This window comes from Homarus americanus, unplaced genomic scaffold (genome assembly GCF_018991925.1).
Source record: "Homarus americanus isolate GMGI-L3 unplaced genomic scaffold, GMGI_Hamer_2.0 scaffold19065, whole genome shotgun sequence".
Taxonomy (NCBI): Eukaryota; Metazoa; Arthropoda; class Malacostraca; order Decapoda; family Nephropidae; genus Homarus; species Homarus americanus.
The window spans coordinates 872,685-900,056 of NW_024757463.1; the positions used below are offsets into that span (position 1 = coordinate 872,685).

General features: G+C 39.4%; 1 protein-coding gene across 7 annotated transcripts; it reads left to right on the plus strand.

Moving 5' to 3' along the window:
• Positions 1 to 26,557, plus strand: LOC121857483 (putative UDP-glucuronosyltransferase ugt-60). 7 transcript variants are annotated; one of them, XM_042353556.1, is made up of 11 exons: positions 53 to 71; positions 14,974 to 15,114; positions 19,742 to 19,843; positions 20,042 to 20,743; positions 21,002 to 21,405; positions 21,555 to 21,762; positions 21,989 to 22,226; positions 22,492 to 22,629; positions 23,163 to 23,244; positions 23,914 to 24,027; positions 24,977 to 26,557. In XM_042353556.1, exons 3-11 carry the CDS (start codon positions 19,742 to 19,744, stop codon positions 25,137 to 25,139), a joined length of 2,151 nt encoding a protein of 716 aa, XP_042209490.1. In that variant the 5' UTR covers positions 53 to 71; positions 14,974 to 15,114; the 3' UTR covers positions 25,140 to 26,557. The 7 variants fall into 7 exon arrangements, with proteins under 7 accessions (XP_042209483.1, XP_042209490.1, XP_042209485.1 ...); XM_042353549.1 differs by lacking the exon at positions 14,974 to 15,114 and having other exon boundaries at positions 1 to 71; XM_042353551.1 differs by lacking the exon at positions 53 to 71 and having other exon boundaries at positions 14,959 to 15,114.
• Positions 26,558 to 27,372: the final 815 nt, after the last annotated feature.

Below are 27,372 nucleotides of genomic sequence, written 5' to 3' on the forward strand. Positions count from 1 at the left end.
TGTATATTTTTATCAATTTTCTCGTAAAACTGTTTATTTCTCCTCCTCCTGGACATTACAGCAAGTGTTTGGTGAGTTATTAAGAGTGCAGGTGTGTTATATGACCTTGTTTACCTTAACTATGTTAAGTTAATGCTGTATTATGACCTTTCCTGCTATGTGGAATGATAAAGATTCATTTTATGCCATAACGGGAAATTGATTAGGTTAAGTATGGTTATGTAAGTTATGTTAGTTTAGCATTGCAGTGGTTAATCTTAAGGTGAAATAAGCTGTGACTAATCTTCAGGTGACCCCAAATATGTTTAAATATATTAACTAAACAACTGGACACAGTAAATTAATTTACAGTAAGTAAAGTAAAATGTTGTGTTGTGTTAAGTTGTCCTATTTTGTGTGATGCTACACAACAAAACTCACAACAGCAGACAACAGTATAACATCACACTTTTGTTTTACATTAATATCTACTGTTTAAAGTTGTTTTCTGCCATATTTATTAATATATGCTGATAACCACAAGGAAAGAAGAAAACACGAAGTTCCCAAGCGCTTTCGTGTAATTCACATCTTCAGGGGTGAGTACAGACTAAAGAGAAATACAAACCAAGGTGTATATATACAGAGGAGGGTGAGACCAGGTCCACAATGGTCAGGTATTAGGTAATGACCCTACTAATCTTTAAATAGCACACAACGGTTGGTGGTCAGGTCAGATGGTCAGGTGACCCGACCTTCTCACCTGGTTACAAATCTTCTTAATTACAAAATTGTCCAGCTTGTACATGCCGTTACTCAAATTCATGTTGAATGCTTCGGTATGTTTAATAAGACTAGATTCTATGATGTTCCTACTATCAATTGAATTACATGGTAATATTGAGGAGGCATTATCCCAGTCAATGCAATGCTTGTTATCCCTCAAATGAACAAACAGAGCATTGGATTCCTGGCCTGTCCTAACACTGTATTTGTGTTGTTTAATTCTAGTTGCAAGATCTTTACCTGTGTGGCCTAAGTAAAACATATTACATTCCTTGCAAGGAACTTTATAAATGCAACCAATTGTGTTGTTGGCGGAGTTCTTGATTAACATTTGTTTAACAGTGCATGAGTTTTTAAATGCCACATTGACATTCCAGGTTTTTAGTTGTGAAGGAATGTGTGAGAAATTTTTGTGAAATGGTAATATTAAGATATTCTTATGGTCATGGGTGGGCTTGGGATCAGTTCTATAAAAAGTTTTCTTAGTAATGTTTAGGCATTTGTCTATGAAAGATCTAGGGTATTTAAGGTTTGAGCCAATATATATATATATATTTGTATTCCTCATCAATGAATTCCGGACTGCAAATTCTCAAGGCACGTAAAAACATTGTTGAAAATACTGACTGTTTGACTTTATTATGGTGGGCAGAATAATAATGAATGTATGAACACACATTAGTTGGTTTTCTATAAATACTAAACTTAAAAGTGTTACCTATTCTGTGTATTAGACAGTCTAGGAATGGCAATTTACAGTCTTGCTCTAATTCCACAGTGAATTTGATCGAGGGGGTTAAGTTGTGGCAGGAAAGCTTTTAGGTCCTCATTACATGGCCAGAGACATAATACATCATCAACATATCTAAACCAGACTGCTGAAGGTGGTAAAATATTACTTAATAGTTTCTTTTCAAAGAATTCCATATATAGGTTGCTTAATACAGGTGAGAGTGGATTACCCATTGCCATACCAAATTTTTTAGCATAATATTCTCCATTGAATTCGAATTTGCAATCCTTAATACATAGTTTGATGAGTTCGATGAAGTCGTCTTTCGAGACGGGCAGTGAAATATCCTCCAGGGAATCTATGAGGAACTCTAGTAAATCATCAACTGGGACCTTTGTAAAGAGTGATGTTACATCAAAACTGACCAGTTTAAAATCATAATTAATGTGTAAGTTATTGAGTTTATCAGCCAAATCCATATTATTCTTGATATTGGAGTTAGAAATGTTGCCAACTAGGGGATTTAGTAAAGAAACTAACCTTTTAGATAGTTTATAAGGGATTGACCCAACTGAGCTAATGATGGGTCTTGCTGGGTTATTGGGCTTGTGGGTCTTGATTACACCGTACATGTATGGCAGTGGAGGGGACGTTGAAATAAGATGTTTAATGAGAGTAGCTTTGCCTCTCAATAGGGACTTCAGTTTTTTGTTGAACTGGGTGTTGACAGTGTTGAGAGGATTATTTATGAGTTTAGAATATGTTGCAGTATCACATAAAAGGTCATTCATTTTAGAGATATAGTCATCTTTGTTTAAAATCACTACTGTGTTGGCTTTATCTGCTTTAGTGACATGTAGATCCTTATTTTTCTTAAGGGCTTGGATTGCTTTGGTGAATCTTTCTGGACAGTTTGGAATACAAGGCTTGGACATAGATGCATACACAATACCTTTACACATGTTCACTTCTTCACTTGTCAAATTACTGAATTTCTCCAAATTGCAAAATGCTCTGGCTATGTCAACACTGTCGACTCCCTTGTTAGAACCATCAAAACTTAAACCATCGCCGAGGGCACACAAGGTATCATTGTCTAGTTGTTTAGAGGAGAGATTCACTACACAGTTGTGATTGGCATCCTTAGTCCAGTCACTATTTCTAATAAGGAGTGCCAATTTGTGGTCTATCTTAGCTTGAAGATCAGAACGCTCACGTCTCAGGTTATCAAAACAGTAATCCAACATGAACTTTTTCCAATAACTTGGTATGGTCATATTAAAAGCACGCTTTTTTGTCTTACAACTAGAATTAAACAACACAAATACAGTGTTAGGACAGGCCAGGAATCCAATGCTCTGTTTGTTCATTTGAGGGATAACAAGCATTGCATTGACTGGGATAATGCCTCCTCAATATTACCATGTAATTCAATTGATAGTAGGAACATCATAGAATCTAGTCTTATTAAACATACCGAAGCATTCAACATGAATTTGAGTAACGGCATGTACAAGCTGGACAATTTTGTAATTAAGAAGATTTGTAACCAGATGAGAAGGTCGGGTCACCTGACCATCTGACCTGACCACCAACCGTGGTGTGCTATTTAAAGATTAGTAGGGTCATTACCTAATACCTGACCATTGTGGACCTGGTCTCACCCTCCTCTGTATATATACACCTTGGTTTGTATTTCTCTTTAGTCTGTACTCACCCCTGAAGATGTGAATTACACGAAAGCGCTTGAGAACTTCGTGTTTTCTTCTTTCCTTGTGGTTATCAGCATATACCTAGATCACGCGCACCTACAGTGATTTACTTGCATATATTAATATATGTATATTATTGTTACCTTAGGCTGATATAACCTGCCACAGCCTACCACAGGCTGATATAACCTGCCACAGACTACCCCAGGCTGATATAATCTGCCACAGACTACCCCAGGCTGATATAACCTGCCAAAGACTGCCCCAGGCTGACATATCCTGCCAAAGACTACCCGAGGCTGATATAACCTGTCAGGGACTTCCCCAGGCTGATATAACCTGCTACAGACTACCCCAGGCTGATATAACCTGCCAGTCTACCCCAGGCTGATATATCCTGCCAGTCTACCCCAGGCTGATTTAACCTGCCAGAGACTACCCCAGGCTGATATAACTTGCCAGAGACTGCCCCAGGCTGATTTAACCTGCCAGAGACTACTCCAGACTGATATAACCCACTGACTAACAACTTGTGCAGAAAAAGGTGAGAATTTAGTCATGTGTGTAATTATGGTGTTGAGGGATAACATCTGTAATATTATTCAAGTAACTATTTCATAAGAAAAGCTGTAGATCACTTGACTTATCCTTTTGTGTACAGTTATCAAAGCTTTTTAGAACAATTCTTTAATCCCTAGAGTACTATATTTTCACCCTTTGAATATGATGACATTCCCTGGAGTACATTAATATTAGTGTGGTCATTCGACTCAATAAGTTAAGGGAAACTATCCATAATAAAGTAATATTGAGTCTCAACTATAAGATGAATCACAAGGGTGAGACAGGGAGAGTAGGTCTTCCTGTTACTGCCAGTACAGTAAAGGGTGACTCAGGTCCCTCTCCTCCCTTTGTGGCAGCTGAGTGTTCTGGAAACTGATGTTGGTCCAGCTCTCCTGGTTATCTAATTCAGCCAAGCAATAGAGGATTGATGTGCTTACATGGTGGTGAAGACTCTAGCCTTCTTGTACAGGATACCTTCATACCAGCTGTCTCAATTTTTGGTATCTAGTAGGTTGGTAGTGTTTGGTTACCTCAAGGAGTTGTGATACAGCTTTGCCAGCTGTTCCCACCCTGTGTGTTAGCCTTAAGAGTTACTGTGCCTCCAGCTGAGGTCACATCCAACACATTCTTGCACATTTAAAAGCATCCACACTTTGTTTCAGTCCAATATGTTTGTGTCAATCATTTCACGGACAACCTATAGAGTTAGCATATACAGTCAACCCTCGCTTTACGCGGTTTCACTTTACGCGGTTTCACTTTACGCGTTTCCATGTTTACGCGGTACCCTGCCGAACAAGGAATGCTCACTTTCCGCGGTGTGTGTACCCCTTTACGCAGAGAGCGGCTGGCGGTCTTCTCGTGCCGCGCCATTTTTGGATCCAAACCTCCCGCCATCTCTCCCGCCCTCTCCCGCCATCCGCCATGTTGTGTGAGCGGTACGAGCATGGTGCGCACAAGGTCGCCCAGTCATCAAAACATTACCGAGTTCTTCACCCGCCACCCACCACAGCCGGCCCAGGTCAGTGATAGTGATAATTATAGTGAGGATATGGACTTATATGGACTTTGAGGGGTTTGACAAAGAGGCCCTGCAAGCCTCTGTGGTGGATAGTGATACAATTGATACAAGTGATACAGGTGAGGGCCAATAATCTGCCCTCTGCCTCGGAACCAACCGCCCATCCCTGTATGCCCAGCCATCTTTTCTACTAATGTAAGTGTTAAAAAACCTAATATTAATGATATTTCTCTTAATTATTAATTGTGTGTGCATACCATCACAAAGTTAAGATAATATTTTTACTACAACATAGTTGTGTGTCGTCAAAAAGTGGAGTTTGAGGGTCGGCCCGGTCTCTATTTCAATTAATCCCATATGTTATGTTGTTCACTTTACGCATTTCTCACTTTCCGCGGTACCCTGTGGGTTATATTAACCGTGTAAAGTGAGGGTTGACTGTATAGGATTAGCGCAGGTCATAGACTCCTGGATCTAGATAGTGAAGCCCGCTACAAAAACAAAAACAATCAAATCTATTATTTTAGGTAGATAAAGCCTGGATACGATTCACTGTCATTTGTTAACAATGTAAGTGAGGCCAGAATCAGAATTTAATTGTTTACAATTAGATGACAACAACCGCCGGCAAGACAGAATTATCGAAGGAATATTTAAGGCAAACATTAAATTTCTTCTCATACAAAACATGTACAGACATCCATTAACTGTCATATGATCATTTTTTCATCGTGTTTTACCACGTAATTTCCCTCATCCTTCATGTCCTGCTAACCTTCTTGTCCACCTTTACCCATAATATAATGTAACCAAACCAAACCTAACCTAACCTAACCTTCTCGTCCACCATGTTGTGTAAGCGGCGCGAGTAGGTTGCGCAGTGTATGTCTTTGTTGCGTTATCGGTGACGTCATATAACGTATCGGACTGTGATTGGGCAAAGCAGCCTTACCTCCCTCCCTGCTAGCTATGATTGGTTTAATGTACTATGACGTGCCTCGCCGCGGGAGCGTTCAAGCTCCTTGACCTACTCGCGTCTGTTACACCCCTCCCGGCTCCACTGAGTATATCGGTATCCATTGTTCAATAAGAATGGCTTCCACCGGACCACCACCACCACCACCACAAAGAAACCTTGCATTACCTGGACCCAGCCGCCCTAAGCCAAAGAAGACACGACGTTCCTTAAGCTGCGAAATCAAATATAAGATCATACAAGAGTTGGAGAAAGGAACAAGACAGGTTGATCTCATGCGCCAGCATGGTGTTAACGAATCAACTATCAGGACAATTAAGAAGGATGCAGCCAAGATAAAGGAGCACATGAACATCACAAAGTCTACAGGTGCTTCTATGATCAAGTATTTCCACAACAAGGTGCTTCTCAAAACGGAAAAATTACTTGTGAGCTACTTGGTTCGTCAGGCGCGACGGAACGTGGCGGTGGACACGCGCTCAGTTAAGGAGTACGCACGTGAACTGTATGCTGCAGTGTCATGAAAGATGGGAATTGCAGAGCCCAAACCCATTAATGCTTCCTCTGGGTGGTTACAGAGGTTTAAGAAGAGGAACAAGATCACCAAATATCAACATTGGTGGTGAAGAAGCTAGTGCTGACCGTGTTGCGGCTAGGGAATTTCCTCCGTTTTTACGTGAGATTATGGAGGAAGGACACTACACCGACGACCAGGTGTTTAACATGGACGAATCTGGTCTTTTTGGGAAAAAGCTACCTTCCAAGACCTTTGTTGTGAAGAATGCCAGCAAGTGTCGGGGCCGGAAGTTGCAGAAGGAGCGCATCACCGTCCTGTTTACCACCAAAGCCTCCGGTACCTGTTAGCTCAAGTTATTGGTGATCCACACAGCACGCAAGCCGCACGCCTACAAGAGCATGGACATGACCAAGCTAAATGTCCACTGGCTGACAGCACGTAAGGAGTGGATGTTCTCTACTCTGTCTCTCTCCTGGTTTGATGACTGTTTCGTTCCTGACGTTAAGAAATTCTATGAGCAACACAATGTTCCATTCAAGATTTTGTTGCTGCTTAACAACGCACCAGGACACTCGCCCCTCCTGTTAGATCGTCACCCCAACGTAAAAGTGGTCTTTCTTCCTCCCAACACTACGTCTATAATACAGCCCATGGACCAAGAATTGATTTGTAATGTAAAAGCTGCATTCTCTGCTAAAAAATTCAAGCTCCTGAATGACTACACCAACACCAAGGAAGAGTTGCGTAACCTGAGTGACACCAACACCGATAGCAAGAGCGAAGACGACGAGGATCAACAGTTGGCAGAGCAAGAAGTACTTTTGAGACAATTTTGGAGAACATTCAACGTCAAGAAAGCTGTGGACTTCTTGGTGGAGGCATGGTATCAGTTGTCTGTAGCAACTGTTCGTCACGCATGGAGACATGTGTTGCAAGGTATTCCTGGTGTTAGGCAGAGTAAATCTGTGACTGGTGAGGTTCAGACTGTTGCAGTAGCAGTGGACCTTGCCAGAGAAGCTGCACAGAGTGTAACAGCTGCAGGCTTCTCCGAGACCACCAACGACGACATCCTGGAGGTGATAAGGGATCCTGATGTGACTACCGACGAGATGGTAGATGATGATGACGTCAGTGAAGAGGCAGGTGGTGCGTCATCCCAAGAAGAACGCCACTTATCCCATAGTAATGTTAGGGGTGCCATCGAGTGTATTGGGAAAGTCAAGCTCCTCCTTTCTGACGACCCTGACGCTAACAGGTATGAAATCTTCACTACCCAGCTGTTGCAGACTATGGAGCCCTACATCAAGGTTTATCACGACAACATAAACACCAGCCGTCAGCAAAGCATAACAGAGTTCTTCGCCCGCAACCCACCACAGCCAGCCCAAGCCAGTGACAGTGACAGAGGCAGATACAGTGATGATGACTTTGAGGGATTTGTCAGGGAGGCACTAGTAAATGTGGATGACACCGATGAAGACTCACCTGAGGGCCAGTAGCCTGCCCTCTGCCTCGGAACCAGCCTCTATTCCCCTACACCGACCCATCTCTTCTACTAACATAAGTGTTAACCCCAACCTTGTTTTTTTCTAACCTAACCTTCAGTATATTATTCTCTTATTGATTGTTCCCTTCTATATTATGTGTGTGTGAATACCATCATAAAGTTAAGATGTTATTTTAGTAAAACGTACGTATTGTGTCGGAAAAAAATGGAGTTTGGGGGTCAGCCCGGTCTCTATTTCAATTAATCCCATATGTTATGTTGTTTACTTTACGCGGGCTGCCGTGGGTTCAATTAACTGCGTAAAGTGAGGGTTCACTGTAGTAATATTTGGCCAATAACATGTTGAGTGAGCGTTTTGAAGCTGTAGAGAGAGGGTGTGTGTCGTCTGGCTTAGTGGGTCGGTGGCCCCAATGTCTTACTGACTCTTACAGCAGTAATATTCTTGTGTCTACTGAAGTGAGAGAGAATGAAAGGAAACTGCTTCACAATGATTTGACTGGGAAGACACTCCCTCAAGTAAGTTTAGTCAAGATGAAACTGGTGAAATAACAAAACCAGTGAGTAAATATGAGGGACATATGGTGATGTCCCTGCTTTACATATTTTCTCAAACTTTGACATAAACTTTGATTAACTGTAATTAAAACTTTGAACAGTATTCCCTTAATGCTCACTGGGGCTAGGTAAAATGGACTCCCTTGAGAGAGCAAAATTTGTGAGTTTTTCATGCCAGTCCCAGATGTGTGCAAAATGCATATATGAATAGCTATATTCACGTGTGTAACAACATCACTTGTAAATCAAGAGACCCATTCCCCAATTATGTAATTGTATATTTTCGGCCTTCCGGCTGCCGTGCTCATTCAATAAACCGTTTATTATTATTATTATTATTATTTTTTTTTTTATTATTATTATTATTATTATTATTATTATTATTATTATTATTATTATTATTTTTATGCTTAAAACATTATAATAAATATGAAATAACATAAAAAATAAACATAAACATGAAATAACACTGTATGAACATTACCGTATATCTCGGCCTATAAGGCGTCGGGGTGCATAAGACGGCCCCCCCCAAATTTCCATTTAAAAAGTAGTTTTGAGCTCTATTCGCTGTATAAGACCAGTACCCCAAATGTGACACTTACCCACTGACTCAGTAGTCCTCTACCAACCATCCTTGGTTTTTTAAAATAAGGCCAATTCACTTCAAGTAATGTCATCAAATGTTACCCGCTGGTGTAGTGTAAACACTAGTGACATCACTGAAGCGTCTGCTATTTACCGGTAACTGGAACTAATGTCGGTGTCAAGTAAAATTTTTCCATTTACTTGAAATGGATTTACCGATTTATTTGTTTATTTATTTATTTATAATATACTGTAACATATTAAACACACTGCAAGTATTTTCTTTAATTTATATGCTTGCTTCACACGAGACGATCGGTGGCGGGAGTGTTACCTCGTCTCGGTGGTGGGACTGTGTTCCCACTGTTTACCTTACTTTTTTTTTTAGTAAGTTCTTTTTTGTTATATTTTTTACTAAAAGTGTTATTTTATGTGGATAAAAATGTTACAATGGACTTAAAACTATAAAAAATCATCTGAGCATGCTTGAAAACATACATATCGACACCAAGATCACCCAGATTGACCAACTACATCAATTTCTATAAGAAAAATCAACTTTTGAAGGTCAATATGGCGGTCATCTTGAAAAATGGCCGCCATCTTGGATTTTTAGATGACCAATCAGGCAGACTTGACTAGTAACCATTAGAGAATTACCATGCCAAATTTGGTGCTTGTACCACCATTTTCATGATTCTCTTGAAAAATTTCATTTAGCTGCCCCACTAATGTCACCACTCCCATCTCAACATGACACTCGTATACTGAAATATTGTATTTCATACTACATATGACTTTACAAAAAGAAATGTCCACGTCTGGTTAAATAACTCTTGTTAAAGGCATTTTGTTTTCTTTATAAACACTTTATTATACAGTACAGCGAAATAATATACATGTAGATATAATACCAGTTGAATAAACGAAACTAAAAAACTGGAGATTGTAATTACAGTGAAGCCTTGACAACTCCATTATGAAGTTAGGGATTAGATGACGCCAAATTCAATCACCTTAATGCACTTTAAGAGAGAGGAGTCACCGTGCCAGGGCTTAATATTATCCTGGACCCTAGAGGTTGATGACGTATTCAGTGTCAGGGGCAGAAATACATCGATGTACACAGCACCTGATCCCAATCAACTCCAGTATAGGTGTTAATAATGTAGAGGTGACCAGGTGTGTTGCACGTTGGTAGTGTTGGATGGTGATGCAGGAAAGAGGTAGTGTGTTGAGGGTGGTGTGTGGTTATGACTCACTCCCACAACCCCCCCACACCACTCACACATCCTCACAACTGTACCACAAAACCCCCACACTACTCTTACAGCATCCTCACAACACTACCACAACCCCCCCACACCACTTACACATCCACATCACAACACTACCACAACCCCCCACACCACTTACACATCCTCACAACACTACCACAATCCCCCACACCACATCACACAACACTCCCCACACACACATCCTCACAACTACCACAATCACCACACATCCACTCACACACATCCTCACAACACTACCACACATCCTCACACATCACCACAATCCCCCACACCACTCCTCACAACACTACATCCCCACACCACTCACACATCCTCACACACACCACAACCTCACGCACCACTCACACATCCTCACAACACTACCACAATCCCCCACACCACTCACACATCCTCACAACACTACCACAACCCCCACACCACTCACACATCCTCACAACACTACCATAATAAAATTAATTATTTCTAGTGTGGTCGACTTCCTACACAAAGACAGGCTATAAATAGCCATCTTATCTCAACCTCCTTCCTTCCCCCTCCATCCCTCTGTTCTCAGAGAGGTCTTGGTAAATAACTTTTGTTTGTTTATTTTCATTGTTTGTCTAATTTATCATGTTGTATCAAAGTAATATTACTAAAAGTTTTAGGCAGCTACCAAACAGGGAGATACTACCGCCTGGGAAGATATTGGAAGCATAATGTACAGTATTGTCTAATGGTAGACCCTACTTCCATATGGCATCATGAAAATTGTGACCAAGTCTTAGGTTGCTGATTTATCTTTCTGCCTCATTTACACACAATTGCAGAGTTTCAATTGCTTCTCTTCCTTTGACAACACAACATACATACAATATAATGTTTCTCACCTTTGATCTTTTTTCCATTTATTTATGGTTGGTTATTTAAAATAATGCCAATTCACTTCAAGTATTGGCATCAAATTTTACCGGCTGGTGTACACTAGTGACTCACTTAAGCATCAATTATTTAACTGGAACTAATGTTGGTGTGAGTAAAATATTTCCATTTACTTGAAATAGATTTGCCAATTTATTTGTTTATTTATTTATTTATAATATACTGTAATACATTAAACACACTGCAAGTATTTTCTTTAATTTATATACCATTATACCTGGTAGGTGAAGTTGACCAGAAATTTATGGTGATCATTAAGGACCAAACTCGAATCCATGATGTGACTTCTGTTCATCATTCTCATCCTAAATTTACCACTGTCGGTAGTTTCAAGAATTAACTCAGTCATTTACTGAATATTCTTTGTAAAAAAATAAATTTTAAATTAATTATTTATAGGAGATAAGTATTATGATCAGTAAATATACAGATATGCATTACTGACCACCTCCGAACACAAGGACGGCTAAAAATAGCCACAGGCGGTCACAGTCAAGGTCACTTTCCCTTTCTTGTCACTGGCAAATGGGGGGGGGGTGATGATAGCAACTGTGTTTATTACCGGGGTATATTGTTGTTTTACGGTATGTTAGACAGGTTTATAATAATGTACATTTTTATTATTTTAATATACCGGTAATCTTCATTTTAATCCAGCTTCCCAAACGTAAGTATCAGTATAAAATAATTAGTGGTAGGACCTTGTCAGTGGCTTACCATGTTTCCATCACCACTCTTGACACGCTAAACCGCAATATTTAAGAGGTAAGAATTTTATCTCTGGTGCTTAAGACGACCCCCTAACTTTGGGCAGATTTATTTTTTGTTCAAATTCCGTCTTGTAGGCCGAGATATACGGTAAGTCCACACAGTGATAGGTAGTTGTGGTAGAGAGAAACATGATAGCATATAGCCTGTGATTTGGCTTTGCCAGTACAGTCGGCTATTAAATCTGCAATTTTTGTATTCCCAAATTTCCCTCACTAATTATAGGGTGCATCTTATGACCTTGGAAATATGGTACTCTGTACTGTCCTGTAGTGTTGACTCCTCTTGATCCCTGGCACACAGCCTCAGATTTATTTTATTTATTTTTCATGGGAATCTGTGAGTTTCTGAAGGATGCAAGCTTTAAAAACACGAACTTTAAGGGAATGCTGTACAGTAATTCGTTTTAGAATATTTTCATCTTACACACGTTAGTTTAGTTAATTCTAGTTTTCAATTATAAAACTACCTTTTATAAGAATATTATCTAAGGCAAAATTTTTTTCTCCAGATACTGTGATGTCACATCTCAAGACCAAGTGTAACTAAGTAGAAATTCACAATGTCAAGCAGAGATAAAAAGTTCTCCTGTGAGGAATGTGGCAAACGGTTTTGCTTAAAGTCTACTCTTCACACACATTTACTTGTACACAATGGTATGAAGGAGTTTGAATGTGAGGAATGTGGGAAACATTTTGCACATAAGAGTCATCTCAAGACACATTTACTTGGACACAGAGGTATGAAGTTGTTTGAATGTGAGGAATGTGGGAAATGTTTGTCATCTAAGAGTAGTCTCAAGACACACATTCTTGGACACAGTGGTATAAAAAAGTTTAAATGTGAGGAATGTGGGAAATATTTTGCACTAAAGAGTACTCTGAAGGCACACATTCTTGGACACAGTGGTATAAAGGAGTTTGAATGTGAGGAATGTGGGAAATATTTTACAACGAAGAGTACTCTCAAGAGACACATTCTTGGACACAGTGGAATAAAAAAATTTAAATGTGAGGAATGTGGGAAACATTTTGCACATAAGAGTCATCTCAAGACACACATTCTTGGACACAGTGGTATAAAAAAGTTTAAATGTGAGGAATGTGGGAAACATTTTGCACTAAAGAGTACTCTCAAGACACACATTCTTGGACACAATGGTATAAAGGAGTTTGAATGTGAGGAATGTGGGAAACTTTTTGCACTAAAGAGTACTCTCAAGGCACACATTCTTGGACACATTGGTATAAAAAAGTTTAAATGTGAGGAATGTGGGAAACATTTTGCACTTAAGAGTACTCTCAAGGCACACATTCTTGGACACATTGGTATAAAAAAGTTTAAATGTGAGGAATGTGGGAAACATTTTGCACTAAAGAGTACTCTCAAGACACACATTCTTAGACACAGTGGTATAAAAAAATATAAATGTGAGGAATGTGGGAAACATTTTGCACAAAAGAGTACTCTTAAGACACACATTCTTGGACACAGTGGTATAAAAAAGTTTAAATGTGAAGAATGTGGGAAACATTTTGCACTAAAGGGTCATCTTAAGAGACACATTCTTGCACACAGTGGTATAAAACGGTATGAATGTGAGGAATGCCGGAAATATTTCTCCCAGAAGAGTCATCTCAAATGTCATAAACTTGTGCATGAAAAAAAACATTATTCAATAAATGTTTGAGTCACTTTAACAGAATGTAAATGTGACCCATAAACTTGAATACAGTGATATACATCAATATAAAACCACTTGAACAAACTCTATGAATGTGTCAGAAATAAAGACAAGTGACAAATGCCACTTTTATAGATATTAAACACAGGTTATAATTATCTGCTCTTAATGTAGGTTATGTATATAAGCTACTGTGCCAAGTAGCAACCCTGTACAGATACTAACTGTGATGTACTAACATGTACTGTACATTACCATCTGTGATGTACTAACATGTACTGTACATTACCAACTGTGATGTACTAACATGTACTGTACATTACCAACTGTGATGTACTAACATGTACTGTACATTACCAACTGTGATGTACTAACATGTACTGTACATTACCAACTGTGATGTACTAACATGTACTGTACATTACCAACTGTGATGTACTGTACTGTCAGATGCTACTAGGTACATCCCAAGGGCTCTGTGTAATATATAATGTATGTTCTTATGGTAATGTATAACATACATTCATGTTATGCTAATCTGTGTAATTTGTTGTATATAGTGAGTTGTTGTATATAATACATAATGGTGGTTGGGTGTGAAGTTGGCTTCTTGTACAAGGTGTTCCAAACTTGGGGTCTTGTGATGTTACTCCAATTATTAACTTATATGTTAATGTTAATTGAAGTAGTTTGAGGTGTCTACTTAATTGTCTTTTATTGTAACTTGTTGTAATTGTCTCATTAATAATTTGTGAATTAATGTAACTGTGATGTTATTAGCCACAATGCTTGGTGGGAGAGTTGAGGAGGGAATGAAGGTAGAGAGAACCGGGAGGACTCACTGTAGACCAGACCTGTGTGTCTCGCTGCTTCACACAACTCAGTTGAGTTTAGGTCTGTGTGGATGGTCTTTGTCTGTGTGGATCTATCCTGTGAATCTACCTTGTAAATAATAATTGTACCAAGTACAGAAAGCAGGAGTTGGTGGCTATCCTTTGTCTTCCAGCACTGGTCCCCGTGAACACTTGACATGCACTGACAACTGTAATAGGCCTCATGGGTTACTTGTTAGTGCTGTCAACTACAAACCCATAAGACACAGGTTCAGTGTTGTGGCCAGGCAGGGTTTGTGGGTCATTATCTTGTGGTGGTCTACACATAATATATGTAATATTATCTTTAATAAAAACATTTAATGATCAAATATATACTTGGCTGCTCACTAATGCATTATGGGGTACAGAAACCTCTCCCATATTTAATGTTGGGTGGATTATGGTGTACCTGTACATAAGTTGCCATATTTATGAGAATAATATTTAAAACATTAAATATTTCCATTTAATGACCATTCAATACTTTGATAGCAAGAAGCAGTGTACATAAAGATAGCATATAGATGCCAACAACCCGTAGAGGAGAACAGGAAACAAGAGGATGACTGAAACTGTCTTGGGCGGCAACACTGGCTTAACGAGAGGAGGCTAAGACCAGCAGAGGACAGCTAAGTTTGTTCTTTTTTCTTTTAAATAACATTTGCTTACCACACGGCCATGATCACTCCCACATCTAACTTCACTTAGTAGATGTGATTGTAAAGGAAGTCATCCCAGAGGTAAATTTCTTCGTCAGAAGAAATTAATTGTGGTAGCCCGGCGGGTGGCACTAGTCATAACGGCCTATACCCGGGCAGCGGGGCGGGGTTTTTAAAGGGACCTCGATGTTAAAGCCCTGCAACACAGATTAGAAACAATTATTATCATAGTAATAATAAAGATTAATATTAAGGTGGAGTAGATCTGTACAGAGTCTGCCCCCTCCTCAACAGCAACAGCCACCAGGTGTAAGAGAACAGAGGCTGAAGTGGCTCCAGGAGATCTGTTAACATGTTATTAATGCAGGGCGACGGTGGGTGTATAGTGTGCGGACCTGAACGATACAACGTTAAGGACGACACTGAATGTGGTAAGGCATGAAGGCTGTTGATTGTGTTGCTCTGACTGCATAGCCAAGGTGGTAGAGGCAATTGCAAGCCATTGGGAAACGAGTTCTCTAGGGACGAAAATAGATGAAGCTGGAGCCTTGCTGGTTGACAAACTAGAACAAGTTGAGAAAGAGATACTTGTTAAGACTGAGGAAGTAGCCGATAGAATGGAGGTAGTGAAGAGGAGTTATGCTGAGGCATTAGCAGGGCCACGGGAGGGGGGGGGGGAGTAATGGAGGATCAGAACAGGTCCTACAGCAGCTAGGGACTCTGAAGAAGTGTGTCGAAGAGATGGCAATTAGCAGACCTACTGTTAGGGGAGAGGAGGAGCAACGGGAACACTTCCAGTGCAGGAACAATGTTATAGTTTATGGAGTCCCTGAGAGCCAGCCAGAGGAAGCTGAAAGGATAACACACATTAAGATAAAGTTTGAGAATAATACTTGTACAGAGCTCTGAAGATGTCACCCTCCCCCCTTAAGGTGTGAGGAGGGGATAAGCCTCGCCCCCTCAGGATCACACTGGTGAGCGAGGAGGAGAAATGGCAGGTTATTCGGCAGGCAAAAAACTTAGCAAGGGGCGAGGCATCTCGGAGTGTATTCATTCACCCAGATCGCACGGTAATGCAGAGGCAACAGCACAAGAAGCTCCTGCAGAACTTGAAGCAGAGGAGTTAGGAACGGGGACGGTTGTATGTGGGTTGTATCCAGGGGGAGGGTAGTGGAAGCAAGAGTGCCGACACAGAGCCAGGGGGCAGCGGCACACCCTCGGTGTTCACAAGAGAGGGTGCAACTAACCTTCCTGCGTTTGAGGACAGATGGTTCGACACAGCGCTGACCCACATTGGGTTCACAGAAGAGGGTATTAGAAATAAACTGTCCAGGCTAAAGGTCCATAAGAGTCCCGGAACTGACATGGTGCATCCCAGAGTGCTAAGAGAGTTGTGCAACGAGCTTGCAGAGCCCCGGAAGATCCTGTTCAGTAAATGCCTGGATGAATAAAAGGTCCCAGCGATTGGAAAATGGTTTATGTGAGTCCTGTCTTCAAGAAGGGCGATCACTCCACGAACAACTGTAGACCGGTGAGCCTGACCAGCATAGTATGTAAAGTACTTGAGAGTATTATAAGAAATGCAGTGATGGAACATCTACTAGACAACACGGTTTTATGCCGGGGCGCTCCTGCTTAACACAATTACTCAAGGTATTGGATATTTGGACCCATATTCTGGAGTGGGGTGGTAATATCGACATTATTTACTAGATTTTGCCAAGGCTTTCGACAGCGTACCCCAAGAAAGGCTGAAAATTAAGCTGGAAGGGTACGGAATTCAGAGAAGCGTCTTAGCGTGGATCGCAGACTTTCTACGTGACTGCAAGCAGTGTGTGGTGATTAATGGCACGAAGTCATCATGTGTACCTGTCACAAGCGGGGTACCACAGGGCAGTGTATAGGGCCCGCTGTTGTTTGTTTGTTTCATAAATGACATGCCTGACGTTGTACACTCCTCCATACAAATGTTTGCAGATGACGCCGAGTTATTTCGGGAAATCAAGAACCAAGCGGACTGTGAAGAGCTGCAGAAGGACCTCTGTGGGCTCCAAGAATGGTCGAACTAATGGCTGCTGAGATTCAATGTCATGAAGTGTAAGAGGATGCACCTGGGGCGTACCAACGGTAAGGAGGCGTACCATATGTCCCAACGGGATGAAGAAACTGCACTAGTTGAGACTGAATGTGAGAAGGACCTAGGTGTGTGTGTTGACAATGAGCTGAAGTTCTCGGGCCATTGCGAGGAGAAGGTAAATCAGGCAAATAAATTATTGAGTCTTATAAGAAGGTCGTTCAGACATCTAGACGGTCCGTCCCTCGTAACGATCTTCAGGAGTGAAGTGCTTCCCCATCTGGAGTACTGTCACCCCGCCTGGTCCCCGAGATATGCTAGGGACTGTCAGTTGGTTGAAAATGTTCAAAGGAGGGCCACCAGACTGGTGCCTGCACTACGACTCCTCAGCTACCCTGAGAGATTGGAGCGCCTGAACATGCCTAGCTTATACTACAGACGGGCAAGGAGTGACCTAATTGAGGTGTATAAGCATCTCAAGGGGCACTACTCAGTTGAGTGTCCTTACTTGGAGCTGGCGGACACTCGCCCCACAAGGGGTCACAGCTCAAGATTGAAGAAGCCACAAGTCCAGAAAACTGTGAGGGCAAACTTTTTCGGAGTGAGAGTTGTGAACTGTTGGAACAATCTACCAGAGAGTGTTGTGACGGCACCGAGTGTGAGCTCTTTCAAGACCAGACTTGACCAACACTGGAGCAGGTTCAGGTACTTTCAGGAGCCAGTACATGCCCAGTACTTGCCAACAGTGTGTAACAGAGAGCCGGTACATGCCCAGTACTTGCCAACAGTGTGTAACAGAGAGCCAGTACATGCCCAGTACTTGCCAACAGTGTGTAACAGCCAGTACATGCCCAGTACTGTGTGTAACAGAGAGCCAGTACATTACTTGCCAACAGTGTGTAACAGAGAGCCAGTACATGCCCAGTACTTGCCCAGTACATGCCCAGTACTTGCCAACAGTGTGTAACAGAGAGCCAGTACATGCCCAGTACTTGCCAACAGTGTCTTAGATGATAATAATAATAATAATAATAATAATAATAATAATAATAATAATAATAATGACAATAATAAAATATAAAACAAAATTCACTGAAATATCTTTAAAAAAACCACGATTTTACCTTAATAATAAAGGAAAACTGACTTACGATTTGTTAAGAATTTGAGACCGTTCCTAATGGCCATCCCAGACAAGACGCGGCCCTGCAGTATTAATTTTCATTGGATTTCGTCAATTTCTTAAATTTATTCGTTTTTTTTATCTTACGTGAATAGAATAGAAATTTTATTTAGTATATAATTTTTAATATTGAGTTGAAGAATATATAGAGTATATTAATTAGTTATTTAATATATAGATGAGGGAAATACAGTAGAAGTCATCAATTTGAACGATATATACAGAAAAAAATGGGTAATAGGCCTAAAAATTGATATATATTCCAAGTTAATAAATTATCCATATATTATCATACTAATTTATGAATAAATCCCAAAATTAATCATTAAAAACCATCGATAATAAGTTATATCTGAGTGATATTTAGTCTCCCTGAACGATGAGTTATGGGCATGTTTTAATGTGATCTGGCAACGTCTTAGGGTGCCACATACCAAGGAGTGCCACAGTGCCAGTCCTGACACCTCCTACCACAGTGCCACTCCTGACACCTCCTACCACAGTGCCACTCCTGACCCCTTCTACCACAGTGCCACTCCTGACACCTCCTACCACAGTGCCACTCCTGACACCTCCTACCACAGTGCCACTCCTGACACCTCCTACCACAGTGCCACTCCTGACCCCTCCTACCACAGTGCCAGTCTTAACGTCCAATCACTGCGGGGATTGACAGTATAGTGGGGTGAAAAATGATTGGTGATTTGTATTTCAGTTCATAAGTTGTGATTGGTTAAAACGAATCTCGAAAACGTACGTGATTGGTGGTGATTTGGTTAATAGCTTGTGATTGGTGTAGAATCTGTGGAAGAATCTCGAAAACGAAGGTGATTGGTGGTGATTCGGTATATGTCTTGTGATTGGTCCAAAGAAAACGAATCATAGAACCGATTAGTGATTGTTTTGTGACCTGTGATTGGCTTAAAATGGACCCCGGTACTAATAGACCCCAGTAATAATAGACCCCAGTACTAATAGACCCCAGTACTAATAGACCCCAGTACTAATAGACCCCAGTACTAATAGACCCCAGTACTAATAGACCCCAGTACTAATAGACCCCAGTACCAATAGACCCCAGTACTAACCCCAGTGACCCCAGTACTAACAGACCCCAGTACTAATAGACCCAGTACTAATAGACTACTAATGGACCCCAGTACTAACAGACCAGTACTAATAGACCCCAGTACTAATAGACCCCAGTACTAACAGACCCCAGTAATAATAGACCCCAGTACTAACAGACCCCAGTACTAATAGACCCCAGTACTAACAGACCCCAGTACTAATAGACCCCAGTTCAAAATACAATAATACATTTTTAATTTTCTCGACCCATAGATGACCGACAGGCCATGGAGGATGTTGGCAATGCTGGTAGTGGTGGGGGTAGCGTTGGTACCCCTGTTCTGTCCCACGAGAGGTCAGGTTGTCCGCGGGAAGGTGAGTTATGGAGGGGTCAAAGGTCATTTTGTCTCTATTTGACCTAACTTGACCTAATTTAATCAGTCCTGACTTATTCTAACCTAATCTTTACTGACCTAACTTAAGCTAAGGTATTATTATTATTATTATTATTATTATTATTATTATTATTATTATTATTATTATTATTATTATTATTGTTATTATTACCAACAGATATATCGAGGGTTGCCGGATACCACCATCCAAACACCACAAGACGACCCTGAAACAGTAAAACGTAGTGAAAGTGACCCTGAAATACTGAAATATGGTGAAAGTGACCCTGAAATACTGAAATATGGTGAAAGTGACCCTGAAATGGTAAAATATGATCAATATGACCCTGAGTATAGTGATTTAGGGCCTGAGATAGTGTTAAAGGATGAAAATAGCCCTGATGATGGTGAGGTAAGCCCTGAAAACGAGTACTATGACGTTAACACCCCGAGAGTCCCTGAAATTATCTCTCAACGTCCCTACCAAGACCCTGAAGTGGTAGTGGGTGAGGAGGGTGTCCCTAAAGAGGGTAGGTTAGGTCCTGGGGTGAATGGTGGTGAGCAAGGGCCTGAAACCCCTGAAATTCCCCCCGGAAACCCCCAAAATGGCCCTGAAATCACAGAAAACGATAAAATCACCCCTAGAAACCCTGATCTTACCCACCTAGACACTAAAATAACTCCCGAAATCACGGAAAATGAAATCCCTGGACCTGAAATCCCTGAGAATTGGGATATTGTTGTTATTTGTCTTGGTGGAGGTGAGGATATCACTGTCATGGCCCAAATCGCTTCCCTGATGCACAGTCAAGGCCATAAGGTCGCTGCTCTCATCTATGGACCTACGACTTTGGACGAAACATTCCCTCCAGCTGTGAAGGTCAGTGGGTCACCTGAAGATTAGACACCCTAGCTTATTTCACTTGAAAATTAAATAACCTAACCTAATGCATCCTATCCTAACCTAACCTAACCTAACCTAATGCATCCTACCCTAACTCAGGTACAATTATGGTGTCTAATTATCAGCTGCTTTAGGTAAACAACATTGAATTAAATATCTACCTTTACCTGTCAATATGAAACACCAATTACGATAAATTCTCCTTTGAGTAATAAATTTGTATTTCTCCTCCAGGTGCTACAGATACCCGTGGCCCCAGATGACCCACTGTACCCTGGGGGCGTGGCATCAGGGGTAACACCTGGGGAGGAGGTGGGGGTAGAGTGGACAAGCGGGAGGATAATCGCCTCACGAATTCTAGCATGTAGGGAAGCAACTCAATTACAATGGGTTAAAGACGTAATCTTATCGTCAAAGTTAATCGTGTTTCCTTTATTCCTTCATGATATATGTGTCTTGTCGTTAGCTCACAGCACTCGGGTACCTGTCGTGGGTGTTGTGACATCTCGTATGGGTGCCTGGTGGGTATGGGTAAACATGGGCATTTTACCCTCGCTAGGTAGTACCCCAGTGCCTCCTAATTCTATGGATGACTTCGGTATCTGGTCCAGAGCTGCTAATCTTGCCTCGCATTATAGGTCAGTTGGTAATAATGTTTGGTTCTTTGTAAACATTGATGGTGGTGGTAGATTATAGTGATGGTTGTTGTCAATAGTTGTTGTGTGTGAATATCTATCCATCTATCCATCTATCTATCCATCTAACCTAACCGTCTCAATATTTCCAGGTACCTTTCATCCATCCGTCAGTTATACCAAGTCCCAGCCCTCACCGCCCTATCCCCAGGGACTGATCCACCATCCCTGGACGTCCTCTACACATCCCTAACCCACGTCCTACTAGCCTGGGACCCACTGATTGACGCCCATGCCCCCTACACGCCCATGGTCATCCCTATTGGGGGTTTTGCATTCGAGACTGGACGAATAACGAAGGTGAGTCACTAGGATATGTGTACACCTGTTAATTAGATACTCTAGCTTATCTTTACCTGTTAATTAGACACCCAAGTTAGTTAGTTATTTACTTAATTTAAAAATAACTGAGTTTCGTACAGCTAACACCAACAATGTCAACATGATCATCGTGATTGCAAAAAACTATCGTATTATAAACATGATTGAAATTCATATGCTCAGCGATACCTCTCTCCACCTTCAGGATGTCTTGGTACCAGCTTTACTGAATCGAGCAGGTGTAGTGAGTGTCTGTCCGGGTGGAAGTGAAGCATGGGTAGGTCCTGATGCCCTAAATGCCCTATATAATGCCCTAAAGATGACCCCGTATACGATTTTATGGAGGGCATCGTATGATCTACTTCAACCAAACATCTCACAAGACGATTCTATGAGGGATAAGTTTATCTTTAAGAAATATCTTCCCCTGAGTGATGTTCTGAGTGAGTGTCTCTTTATTGATGTTTGTTTGGGTGTTTTTCAATCTGTGTCTGTCTTTATAACCGATTTTTTTCTCGATTTTTAGCCATAGTCTCTAAATATAGCCATTTTTTTAATATAGCCGATTTTTTCTCGATTTATAGCCATTTTTTTAATATAGCCGATTTTTTCTCGATTTATAGCCATTTTTTTCAATATAGCCAATTTTTTCGATATGTAGCCAAAGTCTGTCTAAATGTAGCCATGTCCTGTCTACCCCCTTGACAGACCATCCCCGTCACCGTTTACTCGTGTCGACTTGTGGTGAGACAGAAGTCATGGCTGCTGTCTATTTCGGCTCTCCTGTTTTATGTCTTCCTGTTACCACTGATCAGACATTGGCTGCCGCTGTCGTCGAGGACCTGGGTGAGTTTTAGACAGATTTAGACAATGTTAAGTGAGTTTTAGACAGATTTAGACAATGTTAAGTGAGTATTCGACAGTTTTAGACAATGTTAAGTGAGTATTAGACAGTTTTAGACAATGTTAAGTGAGTATTAGACAGTTTTAGATAATGTTTAGTGAGTTTTAGACAGATTTAGACAATGTTAAGTGAGTATTAAACAGTTTTAGACAATGTTAAGTGAGTATTAGACAGTTTTAGATAATGTTTAGTGAGTTTTAAACAGATTTAGACAATGTTAAGTGAGTTTTAGACAGTTTTAGACAATGTTAAGTGAGTTTTAAACAGTTTTAGACAATGTTAAGTGAGTTTTAGACAGTTTTAGACAATACTAGGTGAATTTTAGACAGATTTAGGCCACAATAAGTGAGTTTTAGACAGATTTAAACCCTAATAAGTAATTTTCAGACAAATTTTAGACAATATTAAGCGAGTTTTAGACAGATTTAGACAAGAATAACTTAAACATTACTTATAAACCTTGGTCTTACTTTAGGGCTAGCAGTGGTTGTCCCAGCAAAGGAGGCGACTACTTCTACACTTACAAAAGCCTTAAGTAAATTGTCTGGGAATAGAAGGTAAGTGTTAAGTGACTTCCTTGGGATATTGTTTACTTAAATTTCTTCGTCAGTTGTAAGTTTGTTAGCTACTTAATCGGGAGGATATGAGGTGATTTGTAAGTATTTGTAAGTAATTGTAAGTATTTGGGAGAAATTTTAAGTATCTGTAAGTGATTTTAAGTATGTGTAGGGAATTGTAATTATTTGTAAGCAGTTTTAAGTACTTATAAGTAATTCTAAATATTTATAAGTAATCCGGATGACGTGTAAGTACATGTAAGTATTTATAAGTATATTTAAGTGGAACAAGGGACAAGTGATATAAGAAGAGCTTATAAGGACGAATCAACCAATATCCTATATAGAAACTTCCGTCCTTATGAGCAATTCTACCTTAACAAGCTCAACTACCCTCCTGCTTGTTAGACCTTAAGCTCCGCCTCCTCTCCCCTGAACTACCGGTGTTAGGGCCCTATATATAGAGCACCGGCTGGATGGTTAAGGCCTTCAATCGTAAGCAGGATTCCAGAGACGTTGGTCGTGGTGGAGGGAATAGTCAGTTGAGTTTTCTGCCTTAATTTTGTCTATTGTTTTTTACTGTGTCGTATTTGAGGATCTTTTTGATAAGTTTACTAGTTTAAGTTTAAGTTTAGTTGTTGTTTGTTGTTTTAAGTTGATTGTTTACAGTTACAGAGAGTGTGGTAGACAACTAGGGGAAGAGTTACATGACCAGGCCCTCTCCCCGGCTGATCGGGTATTGTTTACACTTGAGAGGGCCCTGCGCAGACCTCACTCCCGTAGGTACGTACTGCGCAGGTCTGGATTTGTTAATTTTTTCTTTAATGGGATTTGTGACTCGGTGAGACTTTTTTCTTTTAAGTTTCCTAGTTTTATTTCTGCTATTTCTAGTTATATTTTTGCTATTTCTAGTTATATTTTTGCTATTTCTAGTTTTATTTTTGCTATTTCTAGTTTTATTTTTGCTATTTCTAGTTTTATTTTTGCTATTTCTAGTTTTATTTCTGCTATTTCTAGTTTTATTTTTGCTATTTCTAGTTTTATTTTTGCTATTTCTAGTTTTATTTTTGCTATTTCTAGTTTTATTTTTGCTATTTCTAGTTTTATTTTTGCTATTTCTAGTTTTATTTCTGCTATTTCTAGTTTTATTTTGCTATTTCTAGTTTTATTTTTGCTATTTCTAGTTTTATTTTTGCTATTTCTAGTTTTATTTTTGCTATTTCTAGTTTTATTTTTGCTATTTCTAGTTTTATTGTTGCTATTTCTAGTTTTATTTTTGCTATTTCTAGTTATATTTTTAACTGGTTATGTGAACGTGATGCGAGGACGGTCTTAACTGGTACTGTACTACGACGATTAGTTCGAAACGTCTACAATTGCCTAGTTCATACTAAAGACTAACAACGAGTAACTTATAAAGGTCATTAGAGGTCACGGCTCAAGGTTGAAGCCATAAATAACTGTTGGAACAATCTGCCAGAGTTGTGAGATGTTAAAGAGAAAAGACTTGACCAGTACTTGTCAACAGTGTAGCAGACGTGACCGATAGTCCAAGCTGCTAACGAGTCATAGTGGCGAAGGATAAATGTAAAACCAAGTCATTCAGTAGTTCTCTCATCAGCAGTTAGGAGGAAAATTAAGGTTTTTGGTTAATCGGGACATAGATTAAGTTATAAAACCTCCACTAAGCTGTAACAAGCGTATTCTAATCTGCCTTTCTCATCTATTCCAGACACATCCCAAGACCCACCCATCTCTCCCTCCTACAGCAGAGCAACGCAGACGTGTATTTACTCCTGCTGGTTCTGCTGACCTGCTTAAGTGGCCTGCTGATCCTTCTGACTATTGTTATGCTGCCAATCCTGCTTAAGAAACAAAAGCGGAAGGCGGATTAGATTTTGTTGGGGGCTAATTAGATTAAGGTTAGAATTTGTTTTAGTAGTTGGTAGATATACGATGCTTTACAGTTAGTCTATATGAAAGAAATTAGTTAATGTAATGTTTGTTTTTGTTGAATATTAGTCCTACTTAACATTCAGTACTATGACACTATTCTTGACCCGACTAACAGCCATTACCACCCCTAGTTTAACCTGACCTCGGCAACCACCACCAGTCGCTTATGTCTCGTTCGCTGTAGAAGAGGTATTGTATGATAGATAATTTTAATGTTTTATATAGTGTTTAAACAGATATATGAAGGCCATTTAAAACCGCTAATTAGTCCAGTTTGGAGACGTGATTGTGACGTCATAGAAAAGCTTAAGATGACGCATTTCTTAATTAACTGATAAAAAACATACAGCAATATTTACGTAATGTAACGAGTAATAATTAACAACTTACTAATCTGTATTTTTATCAGAATTAATAAGAAAATTATAAATTGTTAAACCGAATTAAATTTGATATATTTTGATAAATCATAGTGTAGGTGAGCCTCTGTCGATATGCTCTCCATCATATCGGTATCCTGGTTTTATTATATGTGGTTCCATTTGAAGTTTGTTAAAGGTGTTGGGGGTTCATTCTCTTTAATTGGTGAAGTCCGGTGATTATTCCTGCGACACATCATGGTGATCGTACCGCTCCTGCCTACTATGACTGCCGCCAACCACCCCGTGTGTACTATCATGTTTTGTTTAATAAACCAATAAATTACACTAGCAACTTATTAAAAATGCGATGTTGATACAATTGAAATAAAATGTAGTTATCTTGGTTTTTTTTAATTCGTATATCTATGAGTACAGTATAGACCTTGACTTGACTCGTAAAGTTCACTCATGCTCTAGAAATATTTACGACTCGTGGGGAAAAAGCTAAGTTTATAATTTTCAATAATATTCAAGAAATAGAAAAACTTAACATATATGAAAGTATCTTAAGTTAGTTATAATTATGATCGTTTGTTAAAAAGGTGAAAAAAAGATGGGTTCTGAATGTCTAAATCGTGGTAATATTTTAACATAACCATTGAGAGCAAATTTCTGAAAATATATCTAAAATTTAAATCCTGTTTTGACAATTTATAATTTTCTTACATTTTCATTTATCTTGGTAAAAATACACTCAGATTCGTAAAAATTTAATTAAAGATCATTACATTACGTATTTATTGCTGTATATGTTATTTATTTTTCAGTTGATTTTTAAGAAATGCGTCATCTTGTTTTTCTATGACGTCACAATCACGTCTCCGAACTGGACGAAGATGATCAAGTGTATTTTACCTCCAAAAAGAAACCAATTACACTTGAGCAATTTATTAAAAATGCGATGTTGAATACAATTAAAATATATTATAATAATTTCTCTTGGTTTTATATTTATTTTATATAAACCTCCATTACAGTATTGATCTTGACTTGACTCCAAAAATTCACGCAAGCTCTAGAAAAATTGACAACTCGTAGAAAAAGCTACTTTTATAATTATTCAATAATTTTCAAGAAATGGAAAAACCTAGCATATACAGAAGTACATAAGTTAGTTATAATTATGGTCGTCTGTTAAAAAGGTGAAAAAAATATTGGCTTCGTGAATGTTCAGATCGTGGTAATATTTTAACATAACTATTGAGTGCAAATTTCTCAAAATATAATTAAAATTTAATTCGGTTTTGACAATTTTTAATTTTCTTACATTTTCATTTATTCTGACAAAAAATGCACCCATATTCGTAAATATTTAATTATTAATCGTTACATTACTTATATATTGCAGAATGTTATTTATTTTTCAGTTGATTTTTAAGAAATGCTTCATTTTGATGTTTTTCTATGACGTCACAATCACATCTCTGGACTGGACGAAGAAACTGCCACGTAAATTTTATTTTGTTTTAACTTTTTACGTCATAGAACTGATCTGAATAGTCTAAAAGTTTACCCATGAATAAATAAGACATCTGGCTATATTCCAATGTCTTAATTACTCATGGGTAAGACATAGAAAGACAAAATAACGATGGAATAAGGACGATGATTAGTCAAACGCCTAGTGGGTCTGAACACCTACACTCGTTCTTAGTCTAACTCACTTTTCTTCCTTTCCACGTAACACAAAGTTGAATTAACATAGAGAAAAGGTATATTAGGTCAGATGTATATTAAAACTAGTAAGTTA